The following is a 16,220-nucleotide window of genomic DNA, read 5'->3' on the forward strand; positions in this document are numbered from 1 at the left end:
CTCCGGGGTGACTCGGCTCGACCCCCCTCGCCTGCTAACGGGACTTCCCTAAGTGCTCCTGCCATCAGCGCTCTGGTTTCTTGCATAAAAGGCTCTCCGGCACCGAAATCATGTGATCATCAGAGGCTTCCTTCTGGCTGAGGGCTGATTTCTCATTCCCTCTCTTCCTTTTTTTCGTTGTTGTTTCTCTTCTCTCTCTCTTCTCTCTTTCTTAGCAACAGAAGGGGCTTTTCCTTTTATAGCGATAGAGCAAATAAGTTGACATGCTCAGGAACAGCAGGATGGGAGGTTATTACATTTGTTACTGCATATACTGGAGATGCAATACTCGAATGATTGAATATAAAGAGAGCCTTTAGGGACAGCTGGAGTAAACAACATCTGGGGAACATGGGCAGAAAAAGCAACACAGATCATTGCAGACAACATATGCGTGTGTTTACGTACTGAGGAAAAAGCTGCCCACGCATTCTCACACACCAACACGCTCACGCTCGGAGGCTCGCAGAGGTGAAATCGATGGGAGATTTAAAAGGGCAGAGATAAAAACAACATAATCGAAGGGATGAAGTGAAATCACGTGTATTCACTTTCCACTGAAAAGAGTAGAAGTTACAAAGGAGCATTTTTTTTTTTTTTATCGAGATACTTCACCGTTAATGTTCGCTCGGCGACACAGAAGGGCGGGTTTTTGCTATCACAATGTGTAATACACTCATCGGTCCACTAGAGGGTGTCGGCGTCACTTTGGGCCTCACCTGGCCATGAAAAGGAAGGTGCCTCGTTCAGCCACGAAAACCCACGTAGTTAGGTTCAAGAAAGAAAACCTACTTGGTTCTGGGTTAAAATACGTGATTATAAGTAACATTACATGCGTCAAATTAAATACATTATGTTCTGTAAGCAATTATAATTAATTATGTTAATATTACAATGAAAAAAAATTGTCCTCTTAACGCGTTTTCCATTGAATTATGATAAAACAGATAAAAACATCATAATTTGTATTGACTTTATTATTCTTTTAATTTGTATGAGTTTTTAGGTGTTTTAAATCTTCCAAAGAGAACTCACACCGATGCACAAAAAACGACTTCAGGGTCGTTTCCACTAACTGGTGGAAGTGATTGTGTTTCTTTACAGAAATTATTTAGAGCGTGAAATATATATATTATATTTATAGATATGTAGCTGTTCTCTCTCTTCGACCTGCTTTGTACAGCACGTTGCGCCACTGTGTGATGTTTTAAGCAAAGTGTATTGAAATGAACGCACTGTTGCAAACACAGGAATGAGGGGAGATCAACACAAATCAGTGCTTAGTAAGATGAAGTTCAAAGAGTGATGAAGCGACCAGAGATTTGGTGTTGCTATGGAGATGAGTGATTCTCTCTCTCTCTCTCTCTGTGTGTGTGTGTGTGTGTGTGTGTGTGTGTGTGTGTGTGTGTGTGTGTGTGTGTGTGTGTGTGTGTGTGTGTGTGTGTGTGTGTGTGTCTGCTTCACCTGCTGGTATTTGGGAGGTGAACTGAAACTCTCACTGTGGTCTCAACTTGGAAGATGTTTTAATAAATGTTGTTTGTTAAAGAAAAGGATAAAAAGAGTAACTCTCTCACGCACAAAATACACACATCACAAATTAATGAAACATGTTTGAGCAGCTCTACACACGCGTGCGCACTGTTCCCTGTCATTAACACCGGCATCTGTGCAACAAAAACAAAACATTTGATCTTTTAGGGTCAAAACGGCAACTTATGTGCGCACACCACGACACCCCCATCTTTCATATTAACTCCTGCTTGCATGAATATTGTTCAAGCGTCACATGAGCCAGCTACCAACTGCACGTGCATAGCGCACGGCATTGCCAGCGAGAGAGGAGACGCTGGATAGTGCGCATGATCGAGAGTAAACACAGAGAGACCACTTGATAAGCACAAGTCATCCTTTGCACAGCTTTCCAGTTTGGGCTAAACAACTGCCATCACGGGAGAAATGAGAGAACACTCAGCAGTGGGTCAGTTTGTGGATATCTCACCGTCTGACTTGCACTTACAGGAGGGTTTGTCAGGAGGGCATTTCAGCACTGGACAGCTCTCTCCGCGCGTCCGGCTGCTCACAAGTGCGCGTCTGGTTAAGTGCCGATGACCGTCCACCACAGCTGGTATGGTGCACGAGTTGAGAGCATGGCGGACTCTCCACGGCTTCCTCCCCACAAGCGCTGCTGATGCCGAGCCTCGAGAGATGAACATACCGGAGTTCCTACTGGAAATGTCCATCGTGATCATAGCTGTCGTCTCGGTCTTGACCAACTTGTCGGTGCTGCTATGTTTCACCCAGAGCGCCGACTTAAGATCCCACGTGCCAGGAATCTTCGTCCTGAATCTATCCTTCTCCAACATCCTCCTCACTGTCATCAACATGCCCGCCACTTTTCTCGGGGTGGCCCAAAGAGCAAAGCCCTTCGGGGACTTGTTCTGCCACGCCGTCAGCTTCACTGAGACTTTCATCACCTCTAACGCGATGCTGAGCATGGCCGCGCTGAGCATGGACAGGTGGATAGCGGTGGTGTTTCCTCTCAGTTACTCCAGCAAGATGCGCTACCGGGACGCTTTTCTGATCGTGGCCTACTCCTGGCTGCACGCACTAACCTTCTCTCTGACCCAGCTCATGATGGAGTGGGGGGGATACAGCCACACGTATGCCTCGTGCACGGTCCACATGGACGCGGAGGACGGGACGCAGCTGGCCGCCTATGCGACCTTCACGGCGCTGTTCCACTGCAGCAGCTTCGCGCTCTGCCTCTTCGTCATGTGCTTCGCCTACCTGAAAGTTTTGAGAGTGGCCAGGTCGCACTGCAAGAGGATCGATGTCATTACTGTGCAGACTCTGCTGCTGCTGGTTGATATTCACCCCAGGTATCAAGAGATGCAACTCTGAAGTCTGTTAAACCCAGAGATGTTTCTGGAGAAAATTCTTAGCTCACTCTAAAATACTGCACCAGGGCTGTTTTGTTACATTAATTATTTAAACTGTTAATACACAGCAATTTATAATTCATGTCAGACATAAATGAATCTCTCTGTTCCTCTGTCAGTGTGAAGGAGCGGTGCCTCGCTCAGCAGAAGAAGAGAAGGCAGCGAGCCAGTAAAAAGATTTGCATCTTCATCGGTTCCTTCATCCTGTGCTTTTCACCCTACGTCACAACGAGGTAAACCCCAGCTCACTGTCTCTTTGGGTTTATTTTTACCATCCCTTTGTTTTTGCTGTCCTACTCCAGTGTTTTACTGTGGTATGACATCAGGTCTACAGAGACACAAAATCAAAAACACCTCAGTACTCCACCGAATTACCACACTGACGTGCAATGTTCAGCGTCCTTAGATTTGTTGTTGTAGATTATCTGTGGAGATTTCTTTTCAAGCTTGTTGTGGTATTTTTACACTGTTCGTAATAAGTTGTTATGCAAGACAATCTACAGTAAAGTTGAGTCATCGCTTGTCGCTCGCTGCATCAACGTGACAAGCTGAAATAGGGTAACACTGGATACAGTGGATATTGCAAAGGCAACCCGGCATCACGGCAAAGTGTGAAATAGACACGCCCGTCCACCACAGCAGAGCTTGAGATAGCTACGCTTGGCGATGTCAAGGCGTGACAGTTACACGTTTTACTGTAGTGGGCGTGTGTCTACTACCCGCTGTGGCCTGTAGCGATTTCTAGGAAAATGAAATAGACTTCATGGTTTAAACCACATGATCCTTCATCACATGACACTTACGAGCATGTAAGTTTCACGCCTACAAAATGAGTCGTAGACACGTCGGTGCACGACAGCAAAATGTGTAACTCTCACGCCTAGACAGCCCAAAGCGTAGCTATCTCACGTTTTTCTGTAGTGGACACGCGTGTCTATTTCACGCTTTGCAATGGACTGCATTAGACTGGACGAGCATTATGGTGTCTACATAAGAGCCAACAGGGGCAAAGTTACATGCTAAAATTTGTAGGATTCCTTTAAACGATTTTTCAGTGCAACAAGAAAAAAATGGCAGCTGTATGGAAGTTCATTCGTGCCATTTAAAGTTTCTTCCAACATTTGAAGTCAGTTTTAGGGGTTGAACAGACTTTATGACATCATTTATGCTCCGAATCTCAACTTCCCCAAACACCTCTAACAGTGAAACCAGAGGAAGAAACCAGAGGAAGAAACCAGAGGAAGGGCACAGCCAAGCGATCCCTCTTGTGTATTTCATAACTTCACATATAAGGATAGCACATTGGGGCCGGGAGAATTTACTCTCTCTGCTTGTCTTCCTGCTGCAGGTTGGTGGAGTTGTTTCCATCTGTGCACATCCCCCGGTACTGGGGCATCGCCACCAAGTGTCTGTTCTATGCCAAGGCGTCCAGCGACCCGTTCGTCTACTGTCTTCTGCGGCAGCAGTACCGGAAGGTCCTGGTCAGCGTCATCAGCCGAGTTTTGAGAAAAGATCAGTACTTCCTGTCCGTCCACAGCATGAGCAGCACGTTGGACGCCGCGGATGACAGCTGTGTCGCCAGGGTTACTTGAGCGAGATGTGCCAGTTTTTAAACGATTACACCCTCCAATCCCTTCTGCGGGAAGGTCAAAAGTCTTTAAAGTGCAAAGGGTCGGCAGATGGAAAGAAGTCAACGCCTGGCTCGAGGACACTTTAACAGAGGGCTGCACCGCAGGACCGGGACCCGGCGGAAGAGCCGTGAGGGACACACGATAATGTATACTCGATGATACCGCACTCACCTCCGATGTCTGCCGACGGCCTTCTCCGGACTCGACAGAGTGCCGTTGCCACGGGGCGTGTCAGTTCACCTGTCCAGGCGTTGCCAAGGATGCACCACGTGAAAAAAGCCACAACACCACGTTTGTCACTGTCGTCAGTGTAAATGTATCTCTGAAGTATTTTACTGTTGAATTTGTCCGGAAGTGGTCTTCAAGTTTTAGTGAAAAACTGGAAAAAACAAATGTTCATTCTTCTGACTGTTCTGAAGCTAATTTGGGTTTATGTTAACGGTTACCAGAAGAATGTAAAAAAATAAAAGAAATGTATGAGGGTGTGTGAAGATGTTATATCACAGCAAAAACACATTTTAAATAAACTTCACTGCCACAGACTGAGTTTGCTATATGAGTACATGCTGTTAATATTGCTGTCGTATTTACTGCGTCCACGCGAAGAGTCAAGTGAAATTTATTTATATAGCACAACAAAGGTTGACGTAAGAGCTGCACATTAACAAACGAGTCAAACAGTCGAACAGACTTGATCAATAAAAACAAGCAAGATTAAGGTAACACGAGTGGGAGATAAAAACTGAAGTCGTAGTTAAAGTGGAAAAGCCACTGAAAATAATGATGTTCTTATACTGCTATTATATATGTATGTATAGTTTGTCTTCATAACTTAGATAACAGCCTCCGTCTGAGGATAAATGTTGATCTTCCCAAGGGCCTCATCTTTGCCCTTCCTGCATTACATCACCGCCCCATTACCTCCGTGGCTTCTAGACGCCATCTGTGTTTTGTTTTTTTTACAAGTTGGACGCAGAGTAAACGACTTCCCAGGAATCCTGTCAGTTCAGTTCTAGTCAGCACACTGAGCTCACTTTAGCAGGTTTGCCACATAACAGGTTATTTCATGGCACTTAACACATTAAAGTCCTTACAGCAGAACTTTACAGCTTTATACAGAGAAACCCAACAATTCAACAATTCCCACATAAGCTAGGAGAATAAAAACCTCCTCTTTAAGGGAGGAAAACCTCCAACAGAGGGAAGGACACTGTCAATTCAGCCGGCATTTTACAGACTTTCAGAAGCTCTCCTTGAATGTTAAATAAGATTCCTCAAGTTAAGAACAGAGAAAGGCTGCCAAGTGAAATCATGTTTCTTTAAAAAAAAAAATTTTTTTTTTAAAGTAGTCACTATAAATCCCCCTGTCCTGATAATAGCTTCTTATTTTAAGAATACAAAAGTGAGAAGATCAAAACTGACACTAATGGTGCAAAAAAAAAATCTATTCTTGCATTTAATTGGTGAGCAGCCCTATTGTGTTAAAGAATAAAGTTCTCTCACTCCCACGAGCCACGTTTCTTCTTCATACCCCCCTCTCCCACCCTCACACACACACGCACACGCACACACACACGCACACACACACACACACACACACACACACACACACACACACACACACACACACACACACACACACACACACACACACACACAACTCCGTGCAGTGAAATATGATCGGTGCAGCAGAGAGACATACTCCTCCTGGCTTTTTTTTTTTTTTCGGGTCAGGGATGCTCCGTGCAGACAAAGGAAGGAGGTCTCCCTGCCGTGGGTGGTAATTATCATTCAGCCCCAAAGAAACGGCAAAGTAGCAGCTTCAAACACAGACGCTGCCACATCACACAGCGCAGTTAGTTTGTCAAGCAGCTTGCAATCACTACACAACATGCTTTGGGGACTTTTGCTGCTGTTTCTCTCCTTGTCGAGAAGTTGTCGCGGCGCTCCGCAGCAGACTTGTCATCCGGGGGACGAGTTTTTAGGTAAGGACACTCAGCTCGTGTGAATGTACCCAAAAACTAACCATGCATGGCTGACTCGTTGTGGAGATGGAACAAAGAACGGAAAATAGACCTATTTCGGTGGCCAGTATGGATGATTTACGGGGGATACTTCTAATCTTTAAAAACAACAAAGTTAAATCCAGGGCCAAAGAAACCGGATTATAATTGAAATCCGTGTAACTGAAAACAGCTAAATAAACCGGGTGTTTATTTCATTTAAATCCATATATTCCCCAGTATTTCGATTTTACAGAGACTTGTATGATTTCGTCATGATGCAAATTTAACACTGTCATCCTGGTCACAAACAGTGATTACTGTAAACACACTAAAAACCCTGCTTTTGAAGATGTCGCCCCCTAGCGTTTAATCTGTGTCCCACACGTTTTCAGGAGTTCTCTAAAAGTTTTTTTTGTTTGTCTTATTTATCTCACAGGAAGATGCAGCAACAACGTACAAGATGAAAAACGTATGTGGCTGATTCAGTTTCACTCTGTGCAACATGAAGTGCATGCAATGGATGATAAGAAAAGATAAGATAAGATAAGATAAGATAAGATAAGATAAGATAAGATAAGATAAGATAAGATAAGATAAGATAAGATAAGATATAATAAAATTAGATGAGATGAGATAAAATAAGATATGACTTTATTAATCCTGAAGTGAGGAACTTTTGTTGTCACAATAGTTTAAGAATACAGGGAGGACAAATACGTACACAAAAAGAAAAAAATACAAATACAATAAAATTAGAATATATATATATATATATATATATATATATATATAAGTATATATACACACACACACACACACACACACACACATATAGTACAATATAAACATACAAAAAAATAAAGTGTAAAATGTGAGGTATAGTATAGTATAGTAGCCTGTAGTATAGTACAGTATAGTATATTATATTACATTATAGTTCTATTGTATAGATCATATTAAAGGTTTTAGCTGTTTCTTTCTTTTCAAACAATCTCTCATTGCTTTCCCTTAAAGCATTAAATAATGTGAGTAGCAGGTCACATATGAGCGAGATATCAGCGGCAACACCATGTGGGAGCTCTGCAGTATGTAAGAAAAAACAAACAAAGCCCAAGTTAATAGATTTTGTATTATCAGATCCATGTGTGGCAGAGAGATAAGACATTTTTCTCTTCACTACTCTTGAAGATGTGACACAGACAGAAGATCTGTGAGCAGGATATAAATGAGCAGCAATAAAATGTTCGGAATACCGACCTGGAATTTTAAAAAGATTTATTTTGTGAATCTTCTTTTAAACTTATCAGCTTTCTTGATTTCTTCTCTTTTTTTTTGGTCTTCTCTTGACAGCAACGTGCACCGAGCTGAACCTGGGCTACTGTAATGATATGGAATACTCCAGGTGGGTCGGAGAGGTTGGTACTGACAGGAGCCAGAAAATCAGTGGCATCTAAAAACCTTTAACTTCACATGTCCTGTCCTTTTAAGGCGTTTTTTTTTATTTATTATTATTCTTTTACACCTAAATTATTTTAGAAGTTCTTGTTTGAATGCCTTTATTTAAACATCACATATATTCAGGACCATATTCCCCAACATCCTTGGCCACCGGAGTCGTGTGGACGCCGAGTCGGGGGCGGAGTACCTCCTCCTGAGCGTCATCCACGGGCTGCTCAACGGGGAGTGCTCCCCTGAGATTCGCCTCGTAGGCTGCTCCGTGCTCGCCTCGCCCTGCCGGGATAACAAGATGGTCAAACCGTGCCGCAGCACATGCGAGGAGCTGAGGAAGGACTGCTCCCACGCCTTCGAGGCCATCGAGATGGCCTGGCCCTACTTCCTGGACTGTGACCGCTTCTTTGCCAGCGACCAGGAGGGCTGCTACGACCCGCTGGCAGGGCTGAAAGGTAACAGTCACCCTGTTTGGATGCTCTGTAAAAAACACAACAACACCCTTTTCCTCCTTTTCCCCTAAATCCGGGTGTCCCTCCTTCAGCCAGACAGGAGCAGGCCCTGTCCAGCCTCTCTCCAGAGGAGCCGAGCACCATCATCCAGTTCACCTACACCTCCAACGCCCAGATGTACAGCTTACTGAAGAGAACGGCGGCCAAGTGCTCCCACATCTCCCACATCTACAGCATCGGACGCAGCACCGAGGGCCGGGACCTGCTGGTGATCGAGTTCACCAACAACCCCGGGCAGCATGACCTATGTGAGTCAGGATGAGTAAAATAATAATAATCATCAAAATAAAGTTTATAATGTGGCATCTTTTGGCCACTTGTCGACAATCGAAACAACCATGAACAGACTGTTTGTTTATTTACACATCTAGTGAACGCTCCATGACGTTGACTCCATGATCAGCTCTTTATGCTGAAAACGACTTCCTGCTGGAAACAACATTAATGAGAGTGACACCCGGTATCAGTCGAGAGCCTTTCTGCGTACAGTTTGCATGTTCTCCCTGTGCCTGAGTGGGTTTTCCTCCGACTGCCCAGAGACACGAGTGGTGATTTGTAAATTGCTGGTTGGTGTGAATGAGAGTGCGAACGCTCGTCTGTTTCCGTCTGTCAGCTGGACGAGGCTCCGGGGATCGCTGTAGGATCCTTGTTCAGGATACAGCAGGTATAGATGATGGATGGATGCCTTCTCGGAGACTCAGACCATGATTTACTGGGTGGACTTCCTGGTCTCGATCCATCAATCTACCTCCAACCGACATCCTTCGGCACTTTTGTAAAACAATCTTCATCACGTGACCTCCACCTGCTTTAAGGTGGTACTGAGCTGGAGAATGAACCAAAGCCGGGACGTGAAACCAAAGCAATGAGCTGTAACGTCCAGAGAGCTGAGTGCATAACGAATCGCCAAATGAGAGCTAATGTTGCTCTTTTTCCGCTGAATGTGCAAATAGGCAGCTGTTTCTAAAGGGAATATATTGGAATATTGTGTTGACAGCTCGTTCCGCAATCACGAAGCGGCCCAAAAACTTCGTAAATGCAGCTCGAGTCACGTTTTTGCTTTTGTCTCGTGAACCGTAGTGGAGCCGGAGATCAAGCTGGTGGGCAACATGCACGGCAACGAGGTGCTGGGCCGCCAGCTGCTGCTCTACCTGGCCCAGTACCTGTGTTCAGAGTACGTCCTGGGGAACCAGAGGATTCAGACCATCATCAACACCACTCGCATCCACCTTCTGGCCTCCATGAACCCCGACGGCTACGAGCTGGCCGCCTCAGAGGTAGAGGATAACGGTGACCCGGAGCACACCAACCAGGAAGTAAATATTGTTAACAGAAAAAAAAAAAAAAAGACAAACCGCCATTATCCGTTCTCAACCTGCTGTCTGTTCAGTCTGCTCGGCTTCAGGTGTGGAGGTGGAAGAATTGGGTACTCTGCTAACGACTGTAAATGCAATATGGCTTTAAATGAGACACCACTTTGGGACAATGTTGTAGTTGAGAGTTTTGTAAATGCTGAAGCTATTTGAAAAGTGCTCAAGGTTTCCACCTCCTGCCTGTCGGTCTAAATGGACGTCACTAGTCCAGGACAGGTCCTCTCACTCCCAGAAAAAGATATCCACCAATCAACGATCACTGGTAATTAAATTAAACTAATAGAATCAAGGTAAAAATGTCTAATTCTGACAAACTCCTGAAAATTCAGTTTGCAAACCAAAGCTGGAAGTGGAAGAACTGCATGTTCCCTGCATGAAGGATTTTTTTTTACCTGCAACTGTAGAAGTCTCTCAGCTCTGTTTGTCCTTCTGTATATTTTACTGTTGGAATTTTACCCAAACAGAAACTCTGACAAACCTGAGAACGTGAGACTTCTGCACTTGCACCTTTTAATCATCACTAACTTCACCAATATTGGTCGAGCCTTTCGTTAAAAAGCCGTTGTGCTCACTAATGCTGCAACATTTGCCATTGTGCCTCTAACCAACTCTGCATGGATGTTATACTGCCAAATGATCACGTGCACGCTCAAATGTGTCAGTCGAATGTTGCAGGACTGATAGAAGTTTGGGAAAGCTTACGTTAAATCACGAAGTCCACAATAAGGACCGTTATTTACCGTATATGTAATGTGCAGTCTCGAATCTACTGCGCCTGAAATACTCGCAGTACATACGAACTGTGGCTGAAACGTTCATGAAAATGTCCTTAATAATGTCCAATCTATAAATCAGATCAGATTTATTATGTTGGCCAAACCTGTTTGAATGCATTCATATCTTGCATGTTTCTATAGAGAAAATTAAAACTCAAACTGTTTCCATATTTGTACTGTATATGACCTCATATACATGAATGTTTATAACAGTTTGTATTATCCCAGAAAATCCCTTTTTGATTATTTGGATGAAAACAATTATTGTTTGATTGCATTTTCTGCTCAAGTCTGATATTCAGAAATCCTGGTTTCAGCTTCCATTTGTGACTTTTTCTCATGGCGGATATATGGTCTTGTCAACATGTTAACAATAGAATTAACAGTAGCGGTCTAACCTGTTCCTTTTATAAATTCCTGACTAATATTCATGTCATTTTGTCCAATATTTTCTCCACATAAATCACTGCTCCTACTAATGCCTACACATCATCATCATCATCATCATCATCATCATGAATCTGAACATCTTCACACCTTTTGATGCTCCCAGTTGTTTGAATCGGAACATTTCAGGGTCACTTGTTGAACGGTTGGACCAACGGTCGCACCAACGCCCAGAATATTGACCTGAACCGCAACTTTCCGGACCTCACCTCCGTCTTCTACCGGAACCGGCGCAGCAGACACTACCGCATCGACCACATCCCGATCCCCGACGCCTACTGGTTCGGAAAGGTAGAAACATCTTCGTTATTTATGGAGAATTTCCCCGCAGTGGATATTTCAGCCTTGGATCCCTAAACCAGCCAATCCTCCCTTTTGGCCTCTAGGTGGCACCAGAGACCTACGCGGTGATGAAGTGGATCAGGTCGCTGCCTTTCGTTCAGTCCGCCAGCCTCCACGGAGGGGAGCTGGTGGTCTCCTATCCCTTCGACTTCTCCAGACACCTTCACGAGGAGAGGATGTTCTCACCTACTCCGGATGAACAGGTAGGGAGGGAGGATTTAGGCATTCAACAAATTAACTGCTGCTAATAAGGAGTCTTTGAATATCCACCCGTGATCTTCCACTGCTCAGGTGTTGAAGCAGCTGGCTCGAACCTACGCTGACGCCCACGCCACCATGTCGAACAACGACACGGAGCGCTGCGGGGCCTCCTTCTACCGAACAAGGGGCATCATCAACGGGGCACTGTGGTACAGTTTTGCTGGTGGTGAGATACTTTTAAAAACACACACACACACACACACAAAATGTATACACTATTTTTTTCTGCTTCTCCAAAATACCTGCACATCTCCTGCAGGTATGTCCGACTTCAACTACTTGCACACTAACTGTCTGGAGATCACCGTGGAGCTCGGCTGCGACAAATTCCCCTCAGAGGCCGAGCTTTACCCGGAGTGGAAGAGGAATAAGGAAGCTCTGCTCGGTTTTCTCGAGTCTGTATGTGTCCTGCTTTTTTTCTATAAACAGGGGAGAAAACTACAGAAGAGATAAAAAACAACAACAACAAAAACAATGTTTGCAATAAGAGTAACTGTGTTCAGTGCATGTAGGCGGTGTGAGGAGTCTGTCCAGGACAAAACTACTCGGAAATCAAATGCTTTGTCATTGTGCTCCTTTTTTCTGTTCAGGTCCACAGAGGAATAAAGGGAGTAGTTCAGGATGTTGATGGAAATGGAATAAAAGGAGCAACTGTGTCCATCAGGGGGATTAGGAAAGATGTCACCACAGGTAAATATATTAATGCAGGTTTTTTTTTCCATTTGAGTAGTGCCATAGGGAAAAGTTAGATTTCCCCCCCCCCTTCTACTTTTAAGAATAGTTTGCAAAAATGTGCTGTAGATATTAGGCATTTTTGCTGTTTTCCAAATGACATACTCCCCTTAATACACTAACAAATATGGCTCTTACATGTTCGGACTCTTACTGGTGTTGTGCAGGGATTTGGACAGAGTAGCGTTGTCTCAAATCGCACTCTGCCGTTCTGCACTGGCAGGAAATGACCTCAGCATGTGAACAAATCACCCGCCAAAGTATCTGCGGCTTTGATTTTTTTTTTCCGGTGGTCCCGCCCCTTCCTGTACGTAGCCAAGATGGTGACCGTTTAGTTGGTGGTGCTAATGCTCCGCCCGCAAAACGTAGAAAGAAGCGTACTCGTTCCAAATCGCATCCTTTTTCTTTTACTTTAAATGTCGCGCTTCGGATCGCAACACACACGGCCAAGAGGGTCAAAGTTCAAGCTCTCATTTTTATGACCAGGTAGTCCGTCCCAATTGTATACATATTGCATGCAACAGTGCATACATACTTTTACAAGGGCAACTGCAGCACGTAATAAAAGTTTCAAAAAAATAATAAAAAAAAGTGTCCAGAGTTCCACACGTCTTTTTTTTGGAGCGTTTTTAAGTGCATCATCCGGGTACTTGTAGCGCTCGTCATGTTTCTGTACTTGAGAGTGTGAACGCACTTCTGCACTCAAAATAGTGAGTGTTAGTACACAAGTTTGCCATTTGGAACACAGCATTTGTGAATTTTCTCCTTTTACCAGCTCTTCCTTCACTCTCTGCTTCAACCTCTTCCTCCTTCCTTGCCTGTCAGCTGACGACGGAGACTACTGGCGGCTGCTGAACCCCGGCACTCACATCCTGACAGCCACAGCCAAGGGTTACTCCAGGGTCAGTAAGAGGGTCCATCTGCCTCACAGCATGAACAAGGCCGGTCGTGTGGACTTTGTCTTGGAGAAGGTTCGGATCTTTGTCTTCATAATCCCGCTATAGACTACATGTTTGAAATATCTCACCTCCTAGACGTGCGCGCTCATTAATTCCTCGCCTCTGCTCGTATGCTGCATCCAGGTTCCCCTGGAGCCCGACATCGACGACCACCTCTTCCCCACGGTCGACACATGGGATCGATTTGACCCCTACAACCAGTTCGAGCGCTACACCGAGCCACATGTTGTCAGCGGAGGCATAGAGCGGGAGGAGAAGCCGTGGTGGTGGAACTACTTCTCCCAGTCTGGCATCTCACCTCCACATTGGCTGCTGCGAAATGTCTAGAGAAAACATTTCGGGGGGTGTAAAAAAAAAAAAAAAAAAGGAGATCGCGATGTACCGCTACACAGGGAGACCGGTGATGGACGGCTCCACGTCCAGTCCCACTGGCGCTCTCAGACGCATCTAGCAGGAGCTGCGACACTGAAATCATCAATCACAAAACACATTTCATCGCTTCCTGGAAAGATGTGAATCGGCTTTTTTCCCACCGGGCAACACATTTAAATGTGGGCTATGAGTGAGGTTTTTGGCCAATATTGCTTTGCAGCTACTTTTAACTGTTCACTTGGAAAATACTGGACCACACGTACAAAATATATTATAAGTGTCTGCCTTTCAAAGATGATCACAGTCAAAATAAGTAGCATGCACTTATCTGAGTATTATGACCAAAGATGACATGTTTTTACACGTGACGTCAGCTGCACAAAATATCCTTGTACACATTTGTCCAAAGATCTAGTTGGATACTATTTTATTTTTTTTATCACAAATAATTCCCTTGTGCATTATACAAGGATACTAATAGAACCTTCTGGACCAGAAACAGCATTTCATATGGAGCATCCACAGCTAAACTTGGATTACCATCTGTGAACTGAAGAAATTCTTGCTTTGTTTATTTTTCCACGAGCATGAGAAATAAATTGTAATATTTGTGGCACCCTTTTTTGTCCTAAATATGTTTTACTGACTCCGCAATCTGGTTTTTTAGTTTAGAATAAGTCTTTACTTTACATCTCTTCACCTCCGCTTGAGAAGCAGTTCTAGCTTTTTGTCAAAAGAGGGCGCTAGAGAACAAGTAATGACCCTTTTATATACAGTCTATGGGAATGACAGATTGTACCCTATTTTTATTCAAGTCAATGATGAGTTGTCTAATTAGTGATATAAGGTAAACTGCGTCTGCGTTATTAATGCATTTATTTAATTATTTACACACCCAGTCAGTAAGTTTATTTTTAAATTTTTTTCTATTCCGATTTTTTTTCAGTCTGCAATCAAATGTCAAATAAAAAAAAATAAAAAAAAAGTCCTTCCCGTTCACAGACGTCCTCAGAAAAAAAATAAAAAAATAGCAACCATTTTTCAAGGTTATCCTGCGGAATGACACAAACGTGTCAGGGCAGTGGTCAGGCGCGCGTGCTGTATCCCTGCGCCGTCACCGGTTAAACAGGTGCGTGAAGTGACGTCACCGTAATTTCCACGAACTGACCGCGTTTGTTTGTCTAACGGGCTCCGCAGGCCGGAAGTTTGAATGCGGTAAATGTTTGTAGCCGTGTGATACGTTAACACCGACCTCTCGAAGGGGAGAAGATGAACCGACATTTGGCAAAGTTACTGAATTACATTTTGTAATAAAAAATAAAAAATAAAATAAACCTGACGCATCATGCTAGTTTTTTGGCTTTTTTTTTTGGAGACACGTGACTTCCCTTCAGCCGCTGACGTCAAGGTAGGCTTCTGTCACACCAGTACAAATAAAGTCCAGCAGGATTTTTTGTTTTTTTAGTGTAAAACACATGTAAAGTAGCACTTAAAATGACACTTACTGATAGCACTTTGGCTTTCTTGAAGAAATTGTATTTTCTTGATTCCTGTTGTTCTGGTTTTGTACCCTCATGGTTGAAATGAACTTATTGTAAGTCGCTTTGGATAAAAGCGTCAGATAAATGAAATGTAATGTAAAGTTATTTGAAGAGCCAGCTCTACTGCACTCGACCTGAAAATCCTAATTTGATGAGTATTTGGCAGTTAAATTATGTGAGCCATGACAGTGAATGAGCTGCAGCACACCTGGGCAGTGTCCTACAGCTGGATTTGAATGCACTCTTCATTAGCTTCACCTGTGTGATGCTGTGAAGAAAGTTTTTTTGCACTTTGCATTTTTGTGAATGTTTGTGTTGTGATTATATGTGAAAAATTATGAGTTTGTGTAGTACTTCTACTGAAATACTTACTTACTGACCAACATATTATTCTGTGTATTAATGCTGCAGATAAGGAGACAAATATAGTGAAATGTTGGAAACTCAACTGTTTACACAAATGAAGCATGCCAGCTTTGTTTAGGAAAAATGATGTTTTTCACTTAGAAATTGTAGCCTTGTGCCTGTTATCCAGGGTAAGAAAAAGAGATAATAATTGTTTAAATGCTCAGATTAAGTTTTATTCTCTCAGAAATCTCTGAGACTGATGTTTCATGGCTGGATAAATAAGTAAAATAAAATTATTTTTCCCAATTTGGATGGACTGACCCTTTAATGTCCTATGGGAGCAATACTCTACCAGATTAAATGACAATATTATTAGTTAAAACATGGTGATAATAACTACCTGAGGGAATCCATGCACACAAATTCTGACACCGTTAACCCAAACATTCATACAGAATAAATATACTTCAGATGTCGGCGCTTATACTGTATC

At 43.5% G+C, this 16,220-nt stretch overlaps 2 protein-coding genes across 3 annotated transcripts; both read left to right on the forward strand.

The window, feature by feature from the left end:
- Nucleotides 1-1,855: 1,855 nt before the first annotated feature.
- gpr78a (G protein-coupled receptor 78a) lies at nt 1,856-5,144 on the forward strand. Its single transcript, XM_069704885.1, has 3 exons — nt 1,856-2,918; nt 3,098-3,211; nt 4,327-5,144. The coding sequence occupies exons 1-3, from the start codon at nt 2,167-2,169 to the stop codon at nt 4,568-4,570; spliced, it is 1,110 nt and encodes a 369-aa protein (XP_069560986.1). The 5' UTR covers nt 1,856-2,166; the 3' UTR covers nt 4,571-5,144.
- A 1,230-nt stretch (nt 5,145-6,374) lies between these two features.
- Nucleotides 6,375-14,455, forward strand: cpz (carboxypeptidase Z). Of its 2 annotated transcripts, none has more exons than XM_069704886.1 (13): nt 6,375-6,594; nt 7,052-7,084; nt 7,966-8,017; nt 8,197-8,519; nt 8,609-8,824; nt 9,657-9,892; nt 11,302-11,463; nt 11,559-11,717; nt 11,806-11,941; nt 12,035-12,174; nt 12,366-12,465; nt 13,333-13,478; nt 13,590-14,455. In XM_069704886.1, exons 1-13 carry the CDS (start codon nt 6,501-6,503, stop codon nt 13,791-13,793), a joined length of 2,001 nt encoding a protein of 666 aa, XP_069560987.1. In that variant the 5' UTR covers nt 6,375-6,500; the 3' UTR covers nt 13,794-14,455. The 2 variants fall into 2 exon arrangements, with proteins under 2 accessions (XP_069560987.1, XP_069560988.1); XM_069704887.1 differs by having other exon boundaries at nt 9,657-9,853.
- Nucleotides 14,456-16,220: the final 1,765 nt, after the last annotated feature.

This window comes from Brachyistius frenatus, unplaced genomic scaffold (assembly GCF_029030835.1).
Source record: "Brachyistius frenatus isolate BFR_SWC_R1_liver_20210118 unplaced genomic scaffold, ASM2903083v1 Contig_53, whole genome shotgun sequence".
In the NCBI taxonomy this organism is placed as follows: domain Eukaryota; kingdom Metazoa; phylum Chordata; class Actinopteri; family Embiotocidae; genus Brachyistius; species Brachyistius frenatus.

Excerpts from the sequence above, each read along its gene's own strand:
- gpr78a (XM_069704885.1), top strand. The coding sequence starts at position 2,167 with ATGGTGCACGAGTTGAGAGCATGGCGGACTCTCCACGGCTTCCTCCCC. Across the intron at positions 2,919-3,097 it reads CTGGTTGATATTCACCCCAG|TGTGAAGGAGCGGTGCCTCG; the intron begins GTATCAAGAGAT and ends TTCCTCTGTCAG. Across the intron at positions 3,212-4,326 it reads TCACCCTACGTCACAACGAG|GTTGGTGGAGTTGTTTCCAT; the intron begins GTAAACCCCAGC and ends TTCCTGCTGCAG.
- cpz (XM_069704886.1), top strand. The coding sequence starts at position 6,501 with ATGCTTTGGGGACTTTTGCTGCTGTTTCTCTCCTTGTCGAGAAGTTGT. Across the intron at positions 11,942-12,034 it reads GTGGTACAGTTTTGCTGGTG|GTATGTCCGACTTCAACTAC; the intron begins GTGAGATACTTT and ends CATCTCCTGCAG. Across the intron at positions 12,175-12,365 it reads TGCTCGGTTTTCTCGAGTCT|GTCCACAGAGGAATAAAGGG; the intron begins GTATGTGTCCTG and ends TTTTCTGTTCAG.